The sequence below is a fragment of the Armigeres subalbatus genome, chromosome 2 (genome assembly GCF_024139115.2).
Source record: "Armigeres subalbatus isolate Guangzhou_Male chromosome 2, GZ_Asu_2, whole genome shotgun sequence".
NCBI classification, from domain to species: Eukaryota; Metazoa; Arthropoda; class Insecta; order Diptera; family Culicidae; genus Armigeres; species Armigeres subalbatus.
Genome location: NC_085140.1, coordinates 248,044,796 through 248,063,530, shown reverse-complemented (window position 1 = coordinate 248,063,530; position 18,735 = coordinate 248,044,796). Strand labels below are relative to the sequence as shown.

The 18,735-nt window shown below is 42.3% G+C and overlaps 1 protein-coding gene across 1 annotated transcript in view; it reads left to right on the top strand.

The window, feature by feature from the left end:
• The window catches only part of LOC134212048 (uncharacterized), a 472,480-nt gene that overhangs the window by 421,477 nt on the left and 32,268 nt on the right, over nt 1–18,735 (top strand). The window contains 15 exon segments of the mRNA XM_062689549.1: nt 7,036–7,362; nt 7,976–8,284; nt 8,342–9,286; nt 9,356–9,988; nt 10,209–10,520; nt 10,579–11,523; nt 11,589–12,239; nt 12,676–12,954; nt 12,957–12,986; nt 13,045–13,989; nt 14,055–14,705; nt 15,911–16,222; nt 16,280–17,224; nt 17,290–17,940; nt 18,386–18,697. Coding sequence (XP_062545533.1) covers nt 7,036–7,362; nt 7,976–8,284; nt 8,342–9,286; nt 9,356–9,988; nt 10,209–10,520; nt 10,579–11,523; nt 11,589–12,239; nt 12,676–12,954; nt 12,957–12,986; nt 13,045–13,989; nt 14,055–14,705; nt 15,911–16,222; nt 16,280–17,224; nt 17,290–17,940; nt 18,386–18,697 — 8,247 coding nt within the window.

Sequence of the window (18,735 nt, the reverse complement as noted above, 5' to 3'; positions counted from 1 at the left end):
ATAATTATCAGGGGTCCACGGTACATTAAATGCTAGAAATATTCATTATCTGCCATACTTGAATCGTTTGTTTGAGAAACTGACATGGGAACAGACGGCTTTGGTTTGTTCTATTATTGGCAGGGGGGTTTTGTCGACCGAATCTTATGAAGTTGGCTGTCTTCGACCTTCAAATGGAATGTTTGGGCCAAATTTGAAACATAACAGTCATAAAAAACCCTGCAATAGAAACATGAAAACCTCCATCATCCTCGCTCTATCCATTTTCACAATTCGAGAAAACAAAAAACGGATTTTGAACAAATTCGTACCGAATCTTTTGATTTCTTCGATACAGATCAATAGTTTTTGGCAAAAATCAACATCCTGAGGCACTTTCAGTTCCAAAACAGCAAGCAGTACTCCATAATTGCTCTTCAGAGTGCGTGCACATATGCAGTTTCTCAAACAAACGAAAAAATTTTCATACATTTCCGAAGAAAAAAAATCGTGTTTTTTGCCTGAATACGGACAAAAATGTCACATACGGAGTTTCTCAAACAAACGGTTCAAATAGTATGCCAAATGACCCTGGGGGGCTCCAGTTAGCCTTGCGAGCGAAGGCGAAGGTAGAGATGTCGCAAATTAATCGATTACTTCGATTAATCGAATCATCGTTGTGATAAAGGATTAATTTCGAATCGATTACTACTCAACGATTAATCGATTTAATAATCGAGAAAAATAGAGAGTAATCGATTAGTTACTAATTGATTAATCGGGATTTCACGACATCTCTAGGCCAATCCGGAGATGGCTAATTCGATTCTCGGTCCAGTCTTGGGATCCAGATTGTTTGAGTGGGAAACATTCTCGTTTTCCCCTGGTCTTAGCCATTATCCATCATTACGCACGTGCAAGTGGGCTTTTCAACGAACGAGCGCAACACTGAACATTTCACTCCTACGCTTTTACTCTACTTTGTTTGCAACCAAAACAGCTGTCACGGCAAAAATCAGAAATGGGATTATTTTGTAGCCACGAACCGATGCGTTCGTGTTGGTGAAAATATTAAACGAGACCATATTACCAGAATTACTCTCCACGCCGTGAGTGCAAAAAGATAATACCCAGTTTACTAGATAAAGATTGTCGCTGTCGTCGCTTGTCCGGAACACATCTTTATGGCGAGGATAGAGGCTAAATGATCAAAGAAAAGGAAAATCCATACGATTTGGTAGGTATGTACCACCGTAACATCTATTTCGGACAGCAGAACAAAGGAACAGGTAGCGACAATCTTTATCTAGTAACTAAAAATATCTTTTGTGAGAATTGCCGATAAAAGGAAAACAAACACTCCTTGATGGTGCAACTCAGCAAAGCTTGGGTTAAAATGAGTATATTTCCATATATTTTTTGACTCTTTTGCCTTTTGCCTTATAAATTTCGAGGTTATGGGCAGAATGAAAACAAACTGTTTACACATGCCGAATCGCACAATAGTGTGCGTGCGTCAAACGTCACTCATCTCAATGACATAGAAAAGTTTTCAAGTAATAACAGAAGAAATACCAATAGAATGCTTACAGCTTACCCTCAAATTCATTTTGCGAACTAAATCTGTCACATGTTGTGCATATGCATAAATCGAGGTTTCAGACATAGTAAATATTAACCACTTCGGGTGGCTCAATACCCGGAATATAGGCAAATAACTTTAAATGAACAAAACATATATCAGTACTAGTTTCTACATACCGGTTGAATAATTTAATCAGAGGTCATTTGGCCGTTTTTTTAGCTTTTTAGCCAAATGCCACTTGGCTGAATGTGTTATTTAGGCCGAATTCCATTTGGCCGAATTGAACGAAAGGCCGAAAACGGTTTACCATTTGACGTAAAGGAACATACGGCCGAAAATGTTGTCATTTTGTACAAGAAGTAATTTGACCGAACAGGTCATTTGGGCGAAAAGGCCAATTGGCCGTAAATTTTGCTTAGTGGTCAAAAAAGTCTTTTGGTCGAATAGGTCAAAATAAAATTTAACCAAACGGGTCATTCGACGCAAATTTCATTTGCTAGCTGAAAATATCGTTTGACCGAACTGTAGAGAATGTGCAGTGATTAATGATAATTCAGTAGTGAGAAGTAAGAAAAAATCGATTTCGATTTTTTTTTTCCAAGGGGGAACTTTTTAGGAAAAAACCCAGAACAATCCACTTAGCTGCGATGGTGCCTTTCTCGTGTATTATAAAACAAGAAAATACATATTAGTAACATTTTTTTTATTGTCTTTATTAATGAGGTTTACAGCCCTAGACCGGTTCACCTCATTATTAGTAACAAGAAAAGCACTATAAGAGGGTCAAAGAAGTGCACTTTAGGAGATGGATTCAGTTTATTTTCCATCAATTTCATTTATTTGCGTTTATTTGAATGCATTACAGCAGTATTAAAAAAAATCGTTTTTGAATTTTTTTTTTTCAAAATGGAAAAAATGGGGAAAAAATCAATGTTTTATTAATAACTCAGGAGCGCAATGGTCGATTAGGCCAATTTTCAATAGCGAAATTAGGAAGGATTCCGCGTCGGATGCAACCTGTTGCAAACAAATCGGATAAGGCTAAGTACAAAAAAGTGTGTCTCCTGATACATCAGCTCTATCAGACCGATCTGGTCGATTGATATATAACACTATGAGGTCTCCGAGCCCTTCTATCAAAAGGTTCGGTTTTAGTGATCCTATAGCATTTACGTATACTTGAAGTAGCCATGAGAAGCCAAGCTAAACAATGAAGATTTTTTCAATAATTCGAAAGTACAAGTGTCCGATCGGGCCAGTTTTTCCAATATGCAAACAATAAATGTAACGATACGCATTTCCACGTCAAATTACAACTTATTTGCAGAGTAAATCCAGGTAATGCTAAGTTCCAAAAAGTGTCTTTCTTCAATTTGTACATACACACACAAACAGACATCACCTCGGTTCGTCAGGCTGAGTCGATCGGTATATAACACTATGGGTCTTCTGGCCTTCTATCAAAAGTTCAGTTTTGGAGTCATCCTATATCCTTTCGGTACAACTTTGATGTACGAGAAAAGAAAGAATAAAATGAGGAATAATAAGTGAGAAATTGAGACGTATTACTTCTTACTTCTCATTTCTCACTTTTCATCTCTCGCTTATACTTTCTCAATCGGCATAAAAAGTGAAAATAAATTAGAAGAAGTACCACTTCTCACTCCTTACATATCATTTCTCACATTAATTCTCATCTCAATTCTCCCTTCTCACATGGTACTTTTCGCTTTTTCGAAATAAGAAGTAACAAGTGAGATGTAAAAATAGAGGATCGATATGTGAGAAGTGAAATATCTCTTTTTTTCCCTTACTATGAGAAATGAGACTTACTTCCCACTTTTCAATTTTCACTTCTCACTCCGCACATTTCACTTTTCACAGTGAGAAGTATGATCCACATATTCGTACCTGTGGCCCGATCAACAAAGAATCCTGAATGGTTTGTTTCGTTACCCGCTAAACAACACAGCGTATGTGCATTATATTACATACCGTTTTTGGTTCATCAAAACGTTTGGGTGCACAGAGACTTTCGATCAGGTTAATCAATGTGCAATACAATCCTGGTAGATACCATGGACATCTCATTATTGAACTGGATTGGGTATATACCGATGTTTGAATTTCAGGTTTTTTGAGAACTTGAACATCTCGTATTCCGGAAAATTTGGTTTCCATAATGCGCATATGCTTATGAAACCCAGATTGGATATTATAACGATGATGAAGAACGCATGGCCCTCCTTAGCCGTGCAGTAAGACTGCGCGGCTACAAAGCACTAAGAACCATGCTTTGAGGGTGGCTGGGTTACCGATTCCCGGTGCCGGTCTAAGAGCAATTTTCGGATTAGGAAATTGTCTCGACTTCCCTGTGCATAAAAGTATCATCAGTGATAACCTCTTGATATACCGAATACAAAATTAGCAACTTGGCTTTAGAAACCTCGCAGTTAATAACTGTGGAAGTGCTTAATGAACACTAAGCTGTTAAAAATTCCAAGGAGAGCATACCGATTTTCAAAAAGATTATTGGAACTTTCGAAATGTTTTCAAAGAGAACTCTGTCAGTAATTCTGGAGATCTGGAGGTGAGAATTCCTGAAAGTGGAAAGAGTTTTCAAAACAGTCCTATGAATCGTCATGAATGTCTTAAATGACTTCCGGCCTCGTTTGAAGAAGTGATGAGGCTTTTAGCAGCTCAGGAACTAATGCGGAGTTGAAGAATTCAAACATTGAGCTTCTAGGAATTATTTCAGACTTTAAGGAAACCTTATCAACTTTCAAAACAGCTTACATGGTGGACTCTTTTGGAAATATTTTCTGGGATCTAGTCGGAGATTTACAACCAGTCATATTAATGGTTTGTCTCAACAGAATCTATTTTGAACGCCCCGGAGTCACACAAGGTATCAAAAATCACTTATTTGTGATAAATGCTCTATGGAGCACTTCAAGATTGAAACATGTTCAAAAGTATAGTTCCCATATCTCTAAAGACTGTACTCGATGAAAATAGGACACACAAAATTAAACGTCAAAAAAATCTTTTTGTCGTTTTGTTTTTTTATTCTAAATTTTTATGGGCAAGTTTCTACTTCATTGGTTCATTAGTTTTCCTCTCCATGGCTGATATGCTCGCACTTTATGCCCTTGACACCTCTCATAAGGTTTTGTACAATGTGCTTAATGGTGGGGTAGATACACTCTTGTTTCGGTGCCATCTCAACCACTAGACAGATTTGATAAACTTCTGCCCATGTAAACATTACACTCTTTCAGTCTTTTTTCTTTCAGTTCAATTTTAACCTACTCATTAAAAAGTTACAAAAGCTACTCAATGTGTCTCATTTTTTCACGTCGGAATACCCGATTTATTGGTATAATTTTGATAATTTAGTCCTGACAAAAATTCAAGCAATTTGTTGGAGAATTTAAGGTAAGGAAAAGATGATTTGTGATGGGAATGGGAATGGGAATTTGTATGCAGTTGTAATACAAGTCTTCATAAGAACCTTACAGAAACTGTATAAAATTTTGGCATATACAATTGTGGAAACAAACAATGTATTGAAATCTCACTTTTTTTTATTATTTTATACAGTATACATTTGTATAAAAGTTTCCATTTTCTCGCTTAACTTTTCAAAGGACCTAAGTAACATTTTTCAGGAATTAATTTGGTACTGCAATCAAAAGCTTTCATGTTGTTCTATTGATTGCGCTAATCAGAATAATTCATAAAAATATTACTTAGGTCACTTTGAAAAGATTAAGCAAATTTATATTAAAACCTTGCCGAATTGTATATGCCAAGGTTTTATACAAAAATTGTGAGATTTGTTTTTTGGGTATTTTTTTTTTGTTCATACAGTTGTAAAGACGAGATTCCGAGACAAGATCGAGTTAACTTTTCTAAAGCGGTGATGATAATGACGATGGTCGGCGGGACCATAGACCTAACGTACAGTCCCGTACTCATCGATCTAAACGATTTGTCATTAAGATCCCAAGAAAGGGGCCCTCCTTAGCCGTGCTGTAAGGCGCGCGTCAACAAAGCAAGACCATGCTGAGGGTGGCTGGGTTCGATTCCCGGTGCCGGTCTAGGCAATTTTCGGATTGGAAATTGTCTCGACTTCCCTGGGCATAAAAGTATCATCGTGCTAGCCTCATGATATACGAATGCAAAAATGGTAACCTGGCTCGAAACCTCGCAGTTAATAACTGTGGAAGTGCTTAATGAACACTAAGCTGCGAGGCGGCTCTGTCCTAGTGTGGGGATGTAATGCCAAGAAGAAGAAGAAGATCCCAAGAAAATCGTTACAACTGGAAGATTATGACAAAATTTGCATTCTACTAAAGGTTATTAACATTAGGAACATTGAGTAAATGTATGGTGCAAATTATATTCAATATATTATAAAAATCAGAAGCACATCGTTCGTAGAAAGAAATTCAAAGAAATAGTATAGAACTGCACCACACCCATCCATTATCACAACAAAAAGGCCGCTGGGAAACGCGCTATATCACAAAGGGATAAACAAAGGATATTAGATCACAACAGCCCACTGGTGAACTGAAATGCTTTAGATTAAAAAGGGCTTCAGTACTGGTAGAGATAAAGAATATTCACAAATAACAGGATGTATCGTCCTATATTGGGCCTACGCTGATATCTAATTTCTGGATATAACATTTTAAAAACCTAACTTTCCAAACCTTTCAAAACCTGAAACGATACATTCTGTCGCAAAGCTTTACTGCATAGTGCGAGGGAATCACTCACAAGGGGACCATCACTCGACGAAACGATCACAATCTGAATCTATTGAATGAATATTATTATTCAACTCATACTTAAAATAAATTGCAAAATACGGTGGAATGGCACCGAAATCTCCACAGCAGAACTCTTTTGTACATAATTATACAGATTTTGAAAGTCAAATAATGAAAAAGTCACATAAAATCTGTAGAATAATAACCAAACAGTTCTGCTGTTGAGATTTCGGTGAAATTCACCGCATTCTGTGAAGTGGATTAAGTGGGTACACTTTTTATAAATTTTACAACCGAGTCGAATGATGGTCCCCAAGCCTAGTTTAAGCTTCAGCTTGAAAGCCGCACGAGAATTCACCAAGGTAAGTCTGCTGAATTCTCCACCTATAACACTGCCTGTCGCAACCGCCAAACAGCCGTACGATATCACAGTTATTAGCCGTACTTTGAGCAAAACTCCACGCCCACGCAATTCACACGCAAATCTAACCAAACGCAATCGCAAACCTCCTCCCACCAACCGCAAACGAACAACAACGCCGTTTCCCACCCCCCAATGCTTCGGTGCTTATTATACGCTATATAAACTGGTCGCTTCGGTCCGCTTATGGTTTCAGTGCTTCACCAATTCCACTTGCCGAGATCTACACCAAACTTTGAGAGTCTCTACCCGATCGATTCATTTTCCAGCCGATATTCCCAAAGAGAACCAGTCCCCTTGTGTGCCCAGCCCGTGCGGGGCCAATGCCATCTGCCGGGAGCAGAACGGTGCCGGGTCGTGTACCTGCATCGAGGATCACTTTGGAAATCCCTACGAAGGTTGTCGCCCCGAGTGTGTCTTGAATTCGGACTGTCCCTCCAATAGGGCCTGCATCCGTAACCGCTGTCAGGACCCGTGTCCCGGAACGTGCGGCCAGAGCGCCGAGTGTCAAGTTGTCAATCACCTGCCCTCGTGCACCTGCATCGATGGATACGAGGGTGATCCCTTCCGATATTGCCATGTCAAACAGAGAGAACGTAAGATTATGCTTCACAATGCCTTTATCTGCACTAGCCCGGACAGCTTCCTGGCTTTTAGTACTGTGACTACTAACATGACGACGACGACGACGACAAAGACAAATACTACAATTTGCGAGCTTACGTACTTGTGCTGACAGTTATTTTCGGAGACGTATATTTGCTTGACTGCCGTCATACGCATATTTGTCCCATGTTTGCTGGGATTTCCTATGTACATGGGGCAATTATGCGTAGAACGGCAGTTGAGAGAATGAAAAACAGGGTGATTGAATTTGTCAAAAAATTGCATCTTCAAACGCTTCTGAATTCTGCCACGCTTCATATTTGAAGCAATAAACTAACGAAGACTGCTTTGGGAGCAATCAAAAATCTATGCAAAATCAAGGCTTGGACTGCTTTCAAGCACAATTTATCTATGCTGAAAAAAAAATTATCCGATCTATTCAATGCGACCTTATAGATGTTAACTCATCAAGGTCGCATCGAAACATAAATCTATTTACGCTTCTCTTCACGCTGGATGCAAGAATCTAAACGCTGATATCGCTTCGAATTGCTACGTTATATGTATTCCAATGAAAACATAAATAAACAAATCCACCCACAGCCATCGTGAGTCAGGATCCATGCAATCCAACTCCATGCGGACCTAACAGTCAATGTAGAGAGGTTAACGAACAAGCTGTCTGCTCGTGTTTGCCAACGTACGTCGGTTCTCCCCCAGGATGTCGACCGGAATGTGTCACCAGTTCTGAATGTTCGCTGGATAGAGCATGTATCAATCAGAAATGTGTTGATCCTTGCCCTGGAACTTGTGGCACAAATACAAGATGCAACGTAAACAATCACAGTCCTATTTGCACTTGTAGATCTGGTTACACTGGAGATCCGTTCACGCGATGTTACCCCAATCCACGTAAGATCATACTAACATGCAATCAAACTCAAGATAATGACCCTTTCCACACTACAGCGCCCCCTCAAGATACTCAAATTATTGTCCGAGATCCTTGTGTTCCGTCTCCATGTGGAACAAACTCTCAATGTCGTAACACGAACGGAGTGCCGTCCTGCTCATGCCTTGCAAACTATATTGGGTCACCACCCAATTGTAGACCGGAGTGCATGATTAACGCGGAATGTCCAAGTAATCAGGCGTGTATGAACGAGAAATGCAGAGACCCATGTCCCGGATCCTGCGGAATTGGAGCCAGATGTAATGTAATTAACCATACCCCGACCTGTACTTGTGAAACTGGGTACACGGGAGATCCGTTTACAAATTGCTACCCTGAGCCACCGCCTCCAAGAGAACCAGTGCGGGATGACCCATGCAATCCATCTCCATGTGGACCGAATGCGCAATGCAACAATGGAATCTGCACTTGTTTACCTGAATATCAAGGTGACCCTTACCAAGGATGTCGTCCGGAGTGTGTTCTTAACTCGGATTGCCCACGTGACAAGGCCTGCATACGCAGCAAATGCGTTGATCCTTGTCCAGGAACATGTGGACAGGATGCTTTGTGCGAAGTCATCAACCACATTCCAATGTGCAGTTGCCCAGCCGGAATGGCTGGCAACGCATTTGTGCAATGCAGGCCTCAACAGGCCCCACCAGTCAGCAATCCGTGTAATCCATCACCATGCGGTCCGAACAGTCAATGTCGAGAAGTAAATGGCCAAGCTGTGTGTTCGTGTGTGCCAGGGTTCATTGGAAGTCCGCCAACCTGCAGACCGGAATGCGTCGTTAGTTCTGAATGTCCACAAAATCAGGCCTGTAACAATCAAAAATGTAGAGATCCATGTCCAGGAACATGCGGTGTCGGAGCACGATGCTCTGTTGTTAATCATAACCCAATCTGCAGTTGTCCGGGAAGATACACTGGTGATCCATTCATCCGTTGTCAGCCTATGAGTATGTTTATCCAAATTCCACAACCAACTCCATTCTTTCTAACAGCCAGTGCAATGATTTTTGTTGTAGTTGATCCTCCAGTTCAAATGACTCCTGTCCATCCGTGCCAACCGTCTCCATGTGGTCCGAATGCTGAATGCCGACCTGTTGGTGACTCACCGTCATGCACCTGCTTGGATAACATGATTGGAACGCCTCCCAATTGCCGACCTGAATGCGTCAGTAATACGGAATGTGCAAGTAATCTTGCCTGTATTCGGCAGAAATGTCAGAATCCATGTACGGGAGCTTGCGGAGCGAACGCTGAGTGTCGAGTCGTCAGCCATACACCGATGTGCATCTGTTCAGTTGGATTCACTGGCGATCCGTTCACTCAGTGCGTGCCTGTTCAGCAGGATGTTCCAAGGGAGCCAGTCTCACCGTGTATTCCAAGCCCGTGCGGAGCCAATGCGGTCTGTAGGGAGCAGAACGGTGCCGGCTCATGCACGTGCATTGAGGATTACTTTGGTAACCCGTATGAGGGATGTAGACCAGAGTGCGTATTGAACTCGGATTGTCCTTCGAGCAGAGCTTGCGTGCGAAACAAGTGTCAAGACCCGTGCCCGGGAACTTGTGGTCAGAATGCGGATTGTCTGGTAGTCAACCATCTACCGTCCTGCACATGCTACCAAGGATACGAAGGAGATCCGTTCAGATTTTGTAGTATTCAACAAAGAGAACGTAAGAATATTTAAATTATTCGTGCTTCTAATAATGCTTAGCTTAACAAATTTGGAACTCCAACTTAAAATTGAAACTTCTTGATTTTACAAGAAAATTATATGAAGTAAATGATATATTCGGAGTAAGGTGCTTCAAAAAAAAATGCCAATAAGCTAAACAGAAATTCCTTCTAAAGTAAACATGATTTGATTACATACAGCTATCCTACAATATGTGGACCCATGCCAGCCGAGTCCATGTGGTCCGAACAGTCAATGTCGTGAAATCAACGGGCAGGGCGTTTGCTCGTGCTTGCCTACATACATTGGATCTCCTCCTGGATGTCGACCAGAATGTGTTTCCAGTTCTGAATGTTCTCTGGATAAGGCTTGTGTCAATCAGAAATGTGTTGATCCTTGTCCTGGGACTTGTGGGACGAACGCCAGATGTAATGTCAATAATCATAGTCCCATATGCTCTTGTCAATCGGGATACACTGGAGATCCGTTTACACGATGCTACCCTAATCCACGTAAGATCAATCAAAATCATGAATTCATTCACATATTAATATTCATTTCAAACCATAGCACCACCACAAGATACTCAAATCGTTGTCCGCGACCCTTGTGCCCCTTCACCATGTGGTCCAAACTCTCAATGTCGAAACATCAATGGAAGTCCATCCTGCTCTTGTCTAGTCAACTACATTGGATCACCACCTAATTGTAGACCTGAATGTATGATCAATGCTGAATGTCAAAGTAATCAGGCTTGTATGAACGAGAAATGCAGGGATCCATGTCCTGGATCATGCGGAGTTGGAGCCAGATGTAATGTCATTAATCATACTCCGATCTGTACCTGTGAAGCCGGATATACGGGAGATCCGTTCACGAATTGCTACCCTGAACCACCACCTTCGAGAGAGCCAGTACGAGATGATCCATGCAATCCATCACCTTGTGGACCAAATGCGCAATGTAACAACGGTATCTGCACTTGTTTACCTGAATACCAAGGAGACCCGTATCAAGGATGTCGACCTGAATGCGTCCTCAACTCGGACTGCCCTCGTGACAAGGCCTGCATCCGCAGCAAGTGTGTTGATCCTTGTCCAGGAACATGCGGACAGGATGCCTTGTGTGAAGTCATTAACCACATTCCAATGTGCAGTTGTCCAAACGGCATGGCAGGAAATGCATTTGTACAATGCAGACCTCAGCAAGTCCCACCAGTCAGCAACCCATGCAATCCATCACCATGTGGACCTAACAGTCAATGTAGAGAGATAAATGGACAAGCAGTATGCTCATGTGTGCCTGGATACCTCGGAAGTCCTCCCACTTGTAGACCAGAATGCGTCGGTCACTCAGAATGTCCTCAAAACCAAGCTTGCAACAACCAGAAATGTAGAGACCCATGTCCAGGGACATGTGGTGTCGGAGCTCGGTGCTCCGTTGTCAATCACAATCCAATCTGCAGTTGCCCCCAACGTTACACTGGTGATCCATTTATCCGTTGTCAACCCATAAGTATGTTAAACCTAAATTCAAACCCCAATCCATATAATAACAATCCATAAATTCATTTCTTACAGTTGAACCTCCAGTTCAAATGACCCCTGTCAATCCATGTCAACCATCTCCATGTGGTCCGAATGCTGAATGTCGACCCGTTGGTGACTCCCCATCATGCACATGTTTGGATAACATGATTGGATCGCCTCCCAACTGTCGACCAGAATGTGTCAGTAATTCCGAATGTCCAAGCAATCTTGCCTGTATTCGGCAAAAATGTCAGAATCCATGTACGGGAGCCTGTGGTTCGAACGCTGAGTGTCGCGTCGTCAGTCATACCCCCATGTGCATCTGCACGGTTGGATATACTGGCGATCCGTTTACCCAATGTGTACCTGTTCAGCAGGATGTCCCAAGAGAACCAACATCCCCATGTGTTCCTAGTCCGTGCGGAGCCAATGCCGCCTGTAGAGAACAGAACGGTGCCGGATCATGTACTTGTGTTGACGATCACTTCGGAAACCCATACGAAGGTTGCAGACCGGAATGTGTTTTGAACTCAGATTGTCCTTCGAATCGAGCTTGTGTTCGGAACAAATGCCAAGACCCATGTCCGGGAACATGTGGTCAAAATGCAGATTGCCAAGTAGTTAATCATTTGCCTTCGTGTACTTGCTTCTCGGGATACGAAGGGGATCCCTTCCGATACTGCAATGTACAACAACGTGAACGTAAGCAGCTTTTCTGAAATATTTCATATTCTTAAAGTACATTGCTGTACATTTCTTGACCTCGGCCGCTTAATTAAAACGTGACAGAAAACCAAAGAAATTACACGGGTTTACAATTTAAGTAATGCTTTCGGAATCAAGCAACTGTTTCATTGCTACTTTCTTGGATAGAAATTGAAATCAATGAGGATGCATTGACTGAGAACTTGTAAACCTGTGTAATAAGTAATAATACAAAACGGTTTGTAATTATTCAAAAAAGTTCAAAAAAATAGTTTTTTATTAAATTGGCGTACGATGTCATTAAACGCAATTAACCTTTCATTTTGGTGTGCTATGCATATCAGAATGTGAACTGATCAAACTATTCATCATTGTTCAGATGATGAGCAAAATACTATTCACCACACACCTAAAAACCAATATATGTCCTCAGCTATCCAAGAATACGTAAACCCTTGTCAACCAAGTCCGTGTGGCCCGAACAGTCAATGTCGTGAAATCAACGGACAGGGCGTATGTTCCTGCCTGCCTACATATGTTGGATCTCCTCCTGGATGCCGACCGGAATGTGTTACCAGTTCTGAATGTTCTCTGGATAAGGCTTGTGTCAATCAGAAATGTGTTGATCCTTGTCCTGGAACTTGTGGGACGAACGCCAGATGTAATGTCAACAACCATAGCCCCATCTGCTCTTGTCAATCAGGATACACTGGAATCCGTTTTCAAGATGCTACCCCAATCCACGTAAGGTCCTTCTAACTCATAGTCGTCCGTGAACTAATGATCATTTCTTGAAAAACAGCACCTCCTCAAGATACTCAAGTTGTGGTCCGAGATCCTTGTATTCCATCACCATGCGGTCCAAACTCTCAATGTCGAAACAGCAACGGAAGTCCATCGTGCTCTTGTCTAGTCAACTACATTGGATCACCACCTAATTGTAGACCTGAGTGCACGATCAATGCCGAATGTCCAAGTAACCAGGCTTGTATGAACGAGAAATGCAGGGATCCGTGTCCTGGATCATGCGGAGTTGGAGCCAGATGTAATGTCATTAATCACACGCCGATCTGTACTTGTGAGGCTGGATACACGGGAGATCCGTTCACGAATTGCTACCCAGAACCACCACCTCCGAGAGAGCCAGTACGAGATGACCCATGTAATCCATCCCCTTGTGGACCAAATGCACAGTGCAACAACGGCATTTGCACTTGTTTACCTGAATACCAAGGAGACCCGTACCAAGGATGTCGACCTGAATGCGTCCTCAACTCGGACTGCCCTCGTGACAAGGCCTGTATCCGCAGCAAGTGTGTTGATCCTTGCCCAGGAACATGCGGACAGGATGCCTTGTGTGAAGTCATTAATCACATTCCAATGTGCAGTTGTCCAAATGGAATGGCCGGCAACGCCTTTGTTCAATGCCGACCTCAGCAGGCCCCACCAGTCAGTAATCCATGTAACCCGTCCCCTTGTGGCCCCAATAGTCAATGTAGAGAGATCAACGGCCAAGCTGTGTGCTCTTGTGTGCCTGGATACATCGGTAGTCCACCCACTTGTAGACCGGAATGTGTTGTCAGCTCCGAATGTCCTCAAAACCAAGCTTGCAACAACCAGAAGTGCAGAGACCCATGTCCAGGGACATGTGGTGTCGGAGCTCGGTGCTCCGTTGTCAATCACAATCCAATCTGCAGTTGGCCAGAACGATACACTGGTGATCCATTCATCCGTTGTCAACCCATAAGTATGTTAAACCTAAATCCAAACCCCATTCCATATAATAACAATCCATAAATTCATTTCTTACAGTTGAACCTCCAGTTCAAATGACTCCTGTCAATCCTTGTCAACCATCTCCATGTGGTCCGAATGCTGAATGTCGACCCGTTGGAGACTCCCCATCATGCACATGTTTGGATAACATGATTGGATCGCCTCCCAACTGTCGACCAGAATGCATCAGTAATTCAGAATGTCCAAGCAATCTTGCCTGTATTCGACAAAAATGTCAGAATCCATGTACGGGAGCCTGTGGTTCGAACGCTGAGTGTCGCGTCGTCAGTCATACCCCCATGTGCATCTGCTCGATAGGATTCACTGGCGATCCGTTCACCCAATGTGTACCTGTTCAGCAGGATGTCCCAAGAGAGCCAACGTCCCCATGTGTTCCTAGTCCGTGCGGAGCCAATGCCGTCTGTAGAGAACAGAACGGTGCCGGATCGTGCACTTGTGTTGACGATCACTTCGGGAACCCATACGAAGGTTGCAGGCCGGAATGTGTTTTGAACTCAGATTGTCCATCAAATCGAGCTTGCGTTCGGAACAAATGCCAAGACCCATGTCCGGGAACCTGTGGTCAAAATGCAGATTGCCAAGTCGTTAATCATCTGCCTTCATGTACTTGCTTCTCGGGATACGAAGGGGATCCCTTCCGATACTGCAATGTACAACAACGTGAACGTAAGCAGCATTTTTTAAATATTTATATACATTGCCGTACTTTGTTTGACCTCGGTTGCTAAACTTAAAAATTACAAAACCCCAAAAAAATACACAGGTTCACAAATTAAGTACTGCTTTCGAAATCACACAAAATTTTTACTATTTCTTCATTGAAGTGAAATTAAATCAAATGAAGTTTTACTCGAGATGAGCAAACCCTGGGCTCAAAATCTCAAAAATAAGACAAAAAAAAATTACTAGATGATGCTTGTAAGCCTGTGTAATAAAAAAATATGCAGAACGGTTTCTGCCCATTTGAAATTATTTGAATTTTTTTTGATAGGTTGGCGAACAATGCAAATACAAATTAGATACTTCCCAAGTAGCACACGCAACATCTTCCTAAAAGCTCCTTGTTCCTATTCAGTTTCATTAAAGGCGTTGGAAAAACATCAAAGCACGAAAAAGTTGCATCAAAATGTCAAAACGTTCGAATTGTGATCAATGTTTCATTAAAATTGCAATGCAGTACGTGTTTGACATTTGGAAACAATCAAACAAAGAATACTGCACTTCATGTTGCAAACACGAAACAAAATTATTAAGTTTCATATTTTTCACCATGTAACTTCAGTACGTCTTTCAAAATTTTATTGTTTGTTTTAAATTAAGATTTTGCAGATAAGTTGAATGTGTCTTCATGTTTAATTTAGCATCGTTCAACGTTTTGACAACCCACATTTTTTTTTCTGTGGTGGTGCAATCAAGTAACAGAAAACCTGAGTACAAAACTTCATAATCGTATAGTTTTTATTGCGAGTCAACATGCAGTCCCTTCGAAGTGTTGAATGGTACTGTGGTAGAGTGAAGGACTATCAGTCACAAGATCCATAAATCGAATCCAGTTTTATATTTTTATTTTTTTTCCGCTGTAGTATTTTGCAACATTATTGCAATTTAGCTGTAATCGAAGGATGTTTCCGTAGGCTCCACCTCTTGCGCTTTTTAGCTTGCAAGATTTGATGGCACATACGCAAAGATTGTTTCTTTCCGAATAGTTGCAACACAGTGAAATTTTCAGAAGTGAAACAATTTGTGCTGCTTGGAGTTATTTGGTGTGCTATCCACATCCATATTACAATAAATTGAAATACTAACCATTGTTCAGAAGATGCGCAAAAAAACTATCAACCACAAACTTAAATACCAATACATGTCCTCAGCTATCCAAGAATACGTAAACCCTTGTCAACCAAGTCCGTGTGGCCCGAACAGTCAATGTCGTGAAATCAACGGACAGGGCGTATGTTCCTGCCTGCCTATAGATGTTGGATCTCCGCCGGGATGCCGACCGGAATGTGTTACCAGTTCTGAATGTTCTCTGGATAAGGCTTGTGTCAACCAGAAATGTGTTGATCCTTGTCCTGGAACTTGTGGGACGAACGCCAGATGTAATGTCAACAACCATAGCCCCATCTGCTCTTGTCAATCGGGATACACTGGAGATCCGTTTTCAAGATGCTACCCCAATCCACGTAAGGTCCTTCTAACTCATAGTCGTCCGTGAACTAATGATCATTTCTTAAAAACAGCACCTCCTCAAGATACTCAAGTTGTGGTCCGAGATCCTTGTATTCCTTCACCATGCGGTCCAAACTCTCAATGTCGAAACATTAACGGAAGTCCATCGTGCTCTTGTCTAGTCAACTACATTGGATCACCACCCAACTGTAGACCTGAGTGTACGATCAATGCCGAATGTCCAAGTAACCAGGCTTGTATGAACGAGAAATGCAGGGATCCGTGTCCTGGATCATGCGGAGTTGGAGCCAGATGTAATGTAATTAATCATACGCCGATCTGTACATGTGAGGCTAGATACACGGGAGATCCGTTCACGAATTGCTACCCTGAACCACCACCTCCGAGAGAGCCAGTACGAGATGATCCATGCAATCCATCACCTTGTGGATCAAATGCGCAATGTAGCAACGGTATCTGCACTTGTTTACCTGAATACCAAGGAGACCCATATCAAGGATGTCGACCTGAATGCGTTCTCAACTCCGATTGTCCACGTGACAAAGCTTGCATTCGCAGCAAGTGCGTTGATCCTTGTCCAGGAACATGCGGACAGGATGCCTTGTGTGAAGTCATTAACCACATTCCAATGTGCAGTTGTCCAAACGGCATGGCAGGAAATGCATTTGTACAATGCAGACCTCAGCAAGCCCCACCAGTCAGCAACCCATGCAATCCATCACCATGTGGACCTAACAGTCAATGTAGAGAGATAAATGGACAAGCAGTATGCTCATGTGTGCCTGGATACATCGGAAGTCCTCCCACTTGTAGACCAGAGTGCGTCGGTCACTCAGAATGTCCACAAAATCAAGCTTGCAACAACCAGAAGTGTAGAGACCCATGTCCAGGGACATGTGGTGTCGGAGCTCGATGCTCCGTTGTCAATCACAATCCAATCTGCAGTTGCCCTGAAAGATACACTGGTGATCCATTCATCCGTTGTCAACCCATAAGTATGTTAAACCTAAATCCAAACCCCATTCCATATAATAACAATCCATAAATTCATTTCTTACAGTTGAACCTCCAGTTCAAATGACTCCTGTCAATCCTTGTCAGCCATCTCCATGTGGTCCGAATGCTGAATGTCGACCCGTTGGAGACTCCCCATCATGTACATGTTTGGATAACATGATTGGATCGCCTCCCAACTGTCGACCAGAATGTGTCAGTAATTCCGAATGTCCAAGCAATCTTGCCTGTATTCGGCAAAAATGTCAGAATCCATGTACGGGAGCCTGTGGTTCGAACGCTGAGTGTCGCGTCGTCAGTCATACCCCCATGTGCATCTGCTCGATAGGATTCACTGGCGATCCGTTCACCCAATGTGTACCTGTTCAGCAGGATGTCCCAAGAGAGCCAACGTCCCCATGTGTTCCTAGTCCGTGCGGAGCCAATGCCATTTGTAGAGAACAGAACGGTGCCGGATCATGTACTTGTGTTGACGATCATTTCGGAAACCCATACGAAGGTTGCAGACCGGAATGTGTTTTGAACTCAGATTGTCCATCGAACAGAGCTTGCGTTCGGAACAAATGCCAAGACCCATGTCCGGGGACCTGCGGACAAAATGCAGCTTGCCAAGTCGTTAATCATCTGCCTTCGTGTACTTGCTTCTCGGGATACGAAGGAGATCCCTTCCGATACTGCAACGTGCAACAACGTGAACGTAAGCAATGTTGTATTCCAACTTACAAAATGTGTTAGTTTTATGATATTGGCCTCAGAAAAAGCGACGAGGACAATGCTCTTTGAACTGTAAAATTATTCACTGCTTATTAAAATCTTGTGATGCTTTCAGTGACGAGCACGCTATCTTAGTTTAAGATATTTGTGTACTATTTTTTCCCCATGTGCACAATTTGTCAGATAACCTGAGCTATTCTAAGACTCAGCAAATTCAAAAATACACATAGTAGAGCTCTTTCCTGTTTTATTTGGAGATCCAACTTAAAAACAGCGTACTCGTCTCGTCGTAGACGGCTTGTTTTAAAAAAAAGGTTTCTCAACCATGGTTTCTGACCCATGAGAAACAAATAACGTTAACACTGAATATTTAGAAAAAAATAAGATAATTTGAAATAATTCACGTCTAACAAACCATACGTCCTCAGCTATCCAACAATATGTGAACCCGTGCCAACCCAGTCCGTGTGGACCGAACAGCCAATGTCGTGAAATCAATGGACAGGCCGTTTGCTCGTGCCAGCCCACATACATTGGATCTCCTCCAGGATGTCGACCGGAATGCGTCTCCAGTTCCGAATGTTCTCTCGATAAGGCCTGTGTCAACCAGAAATGTGTTGACCCATGCCCGGGAACTTGCGGTACCAATGCCAGATGCAATGTAAACAACCATAGTCCCATTTGTTCGTGTCAATCTGGTTACACTGGAGATCCATTCACACGATGCTATCCTAATCCACGTAAGATCATACTAACTCATAGCCATTCTAGAAACTAA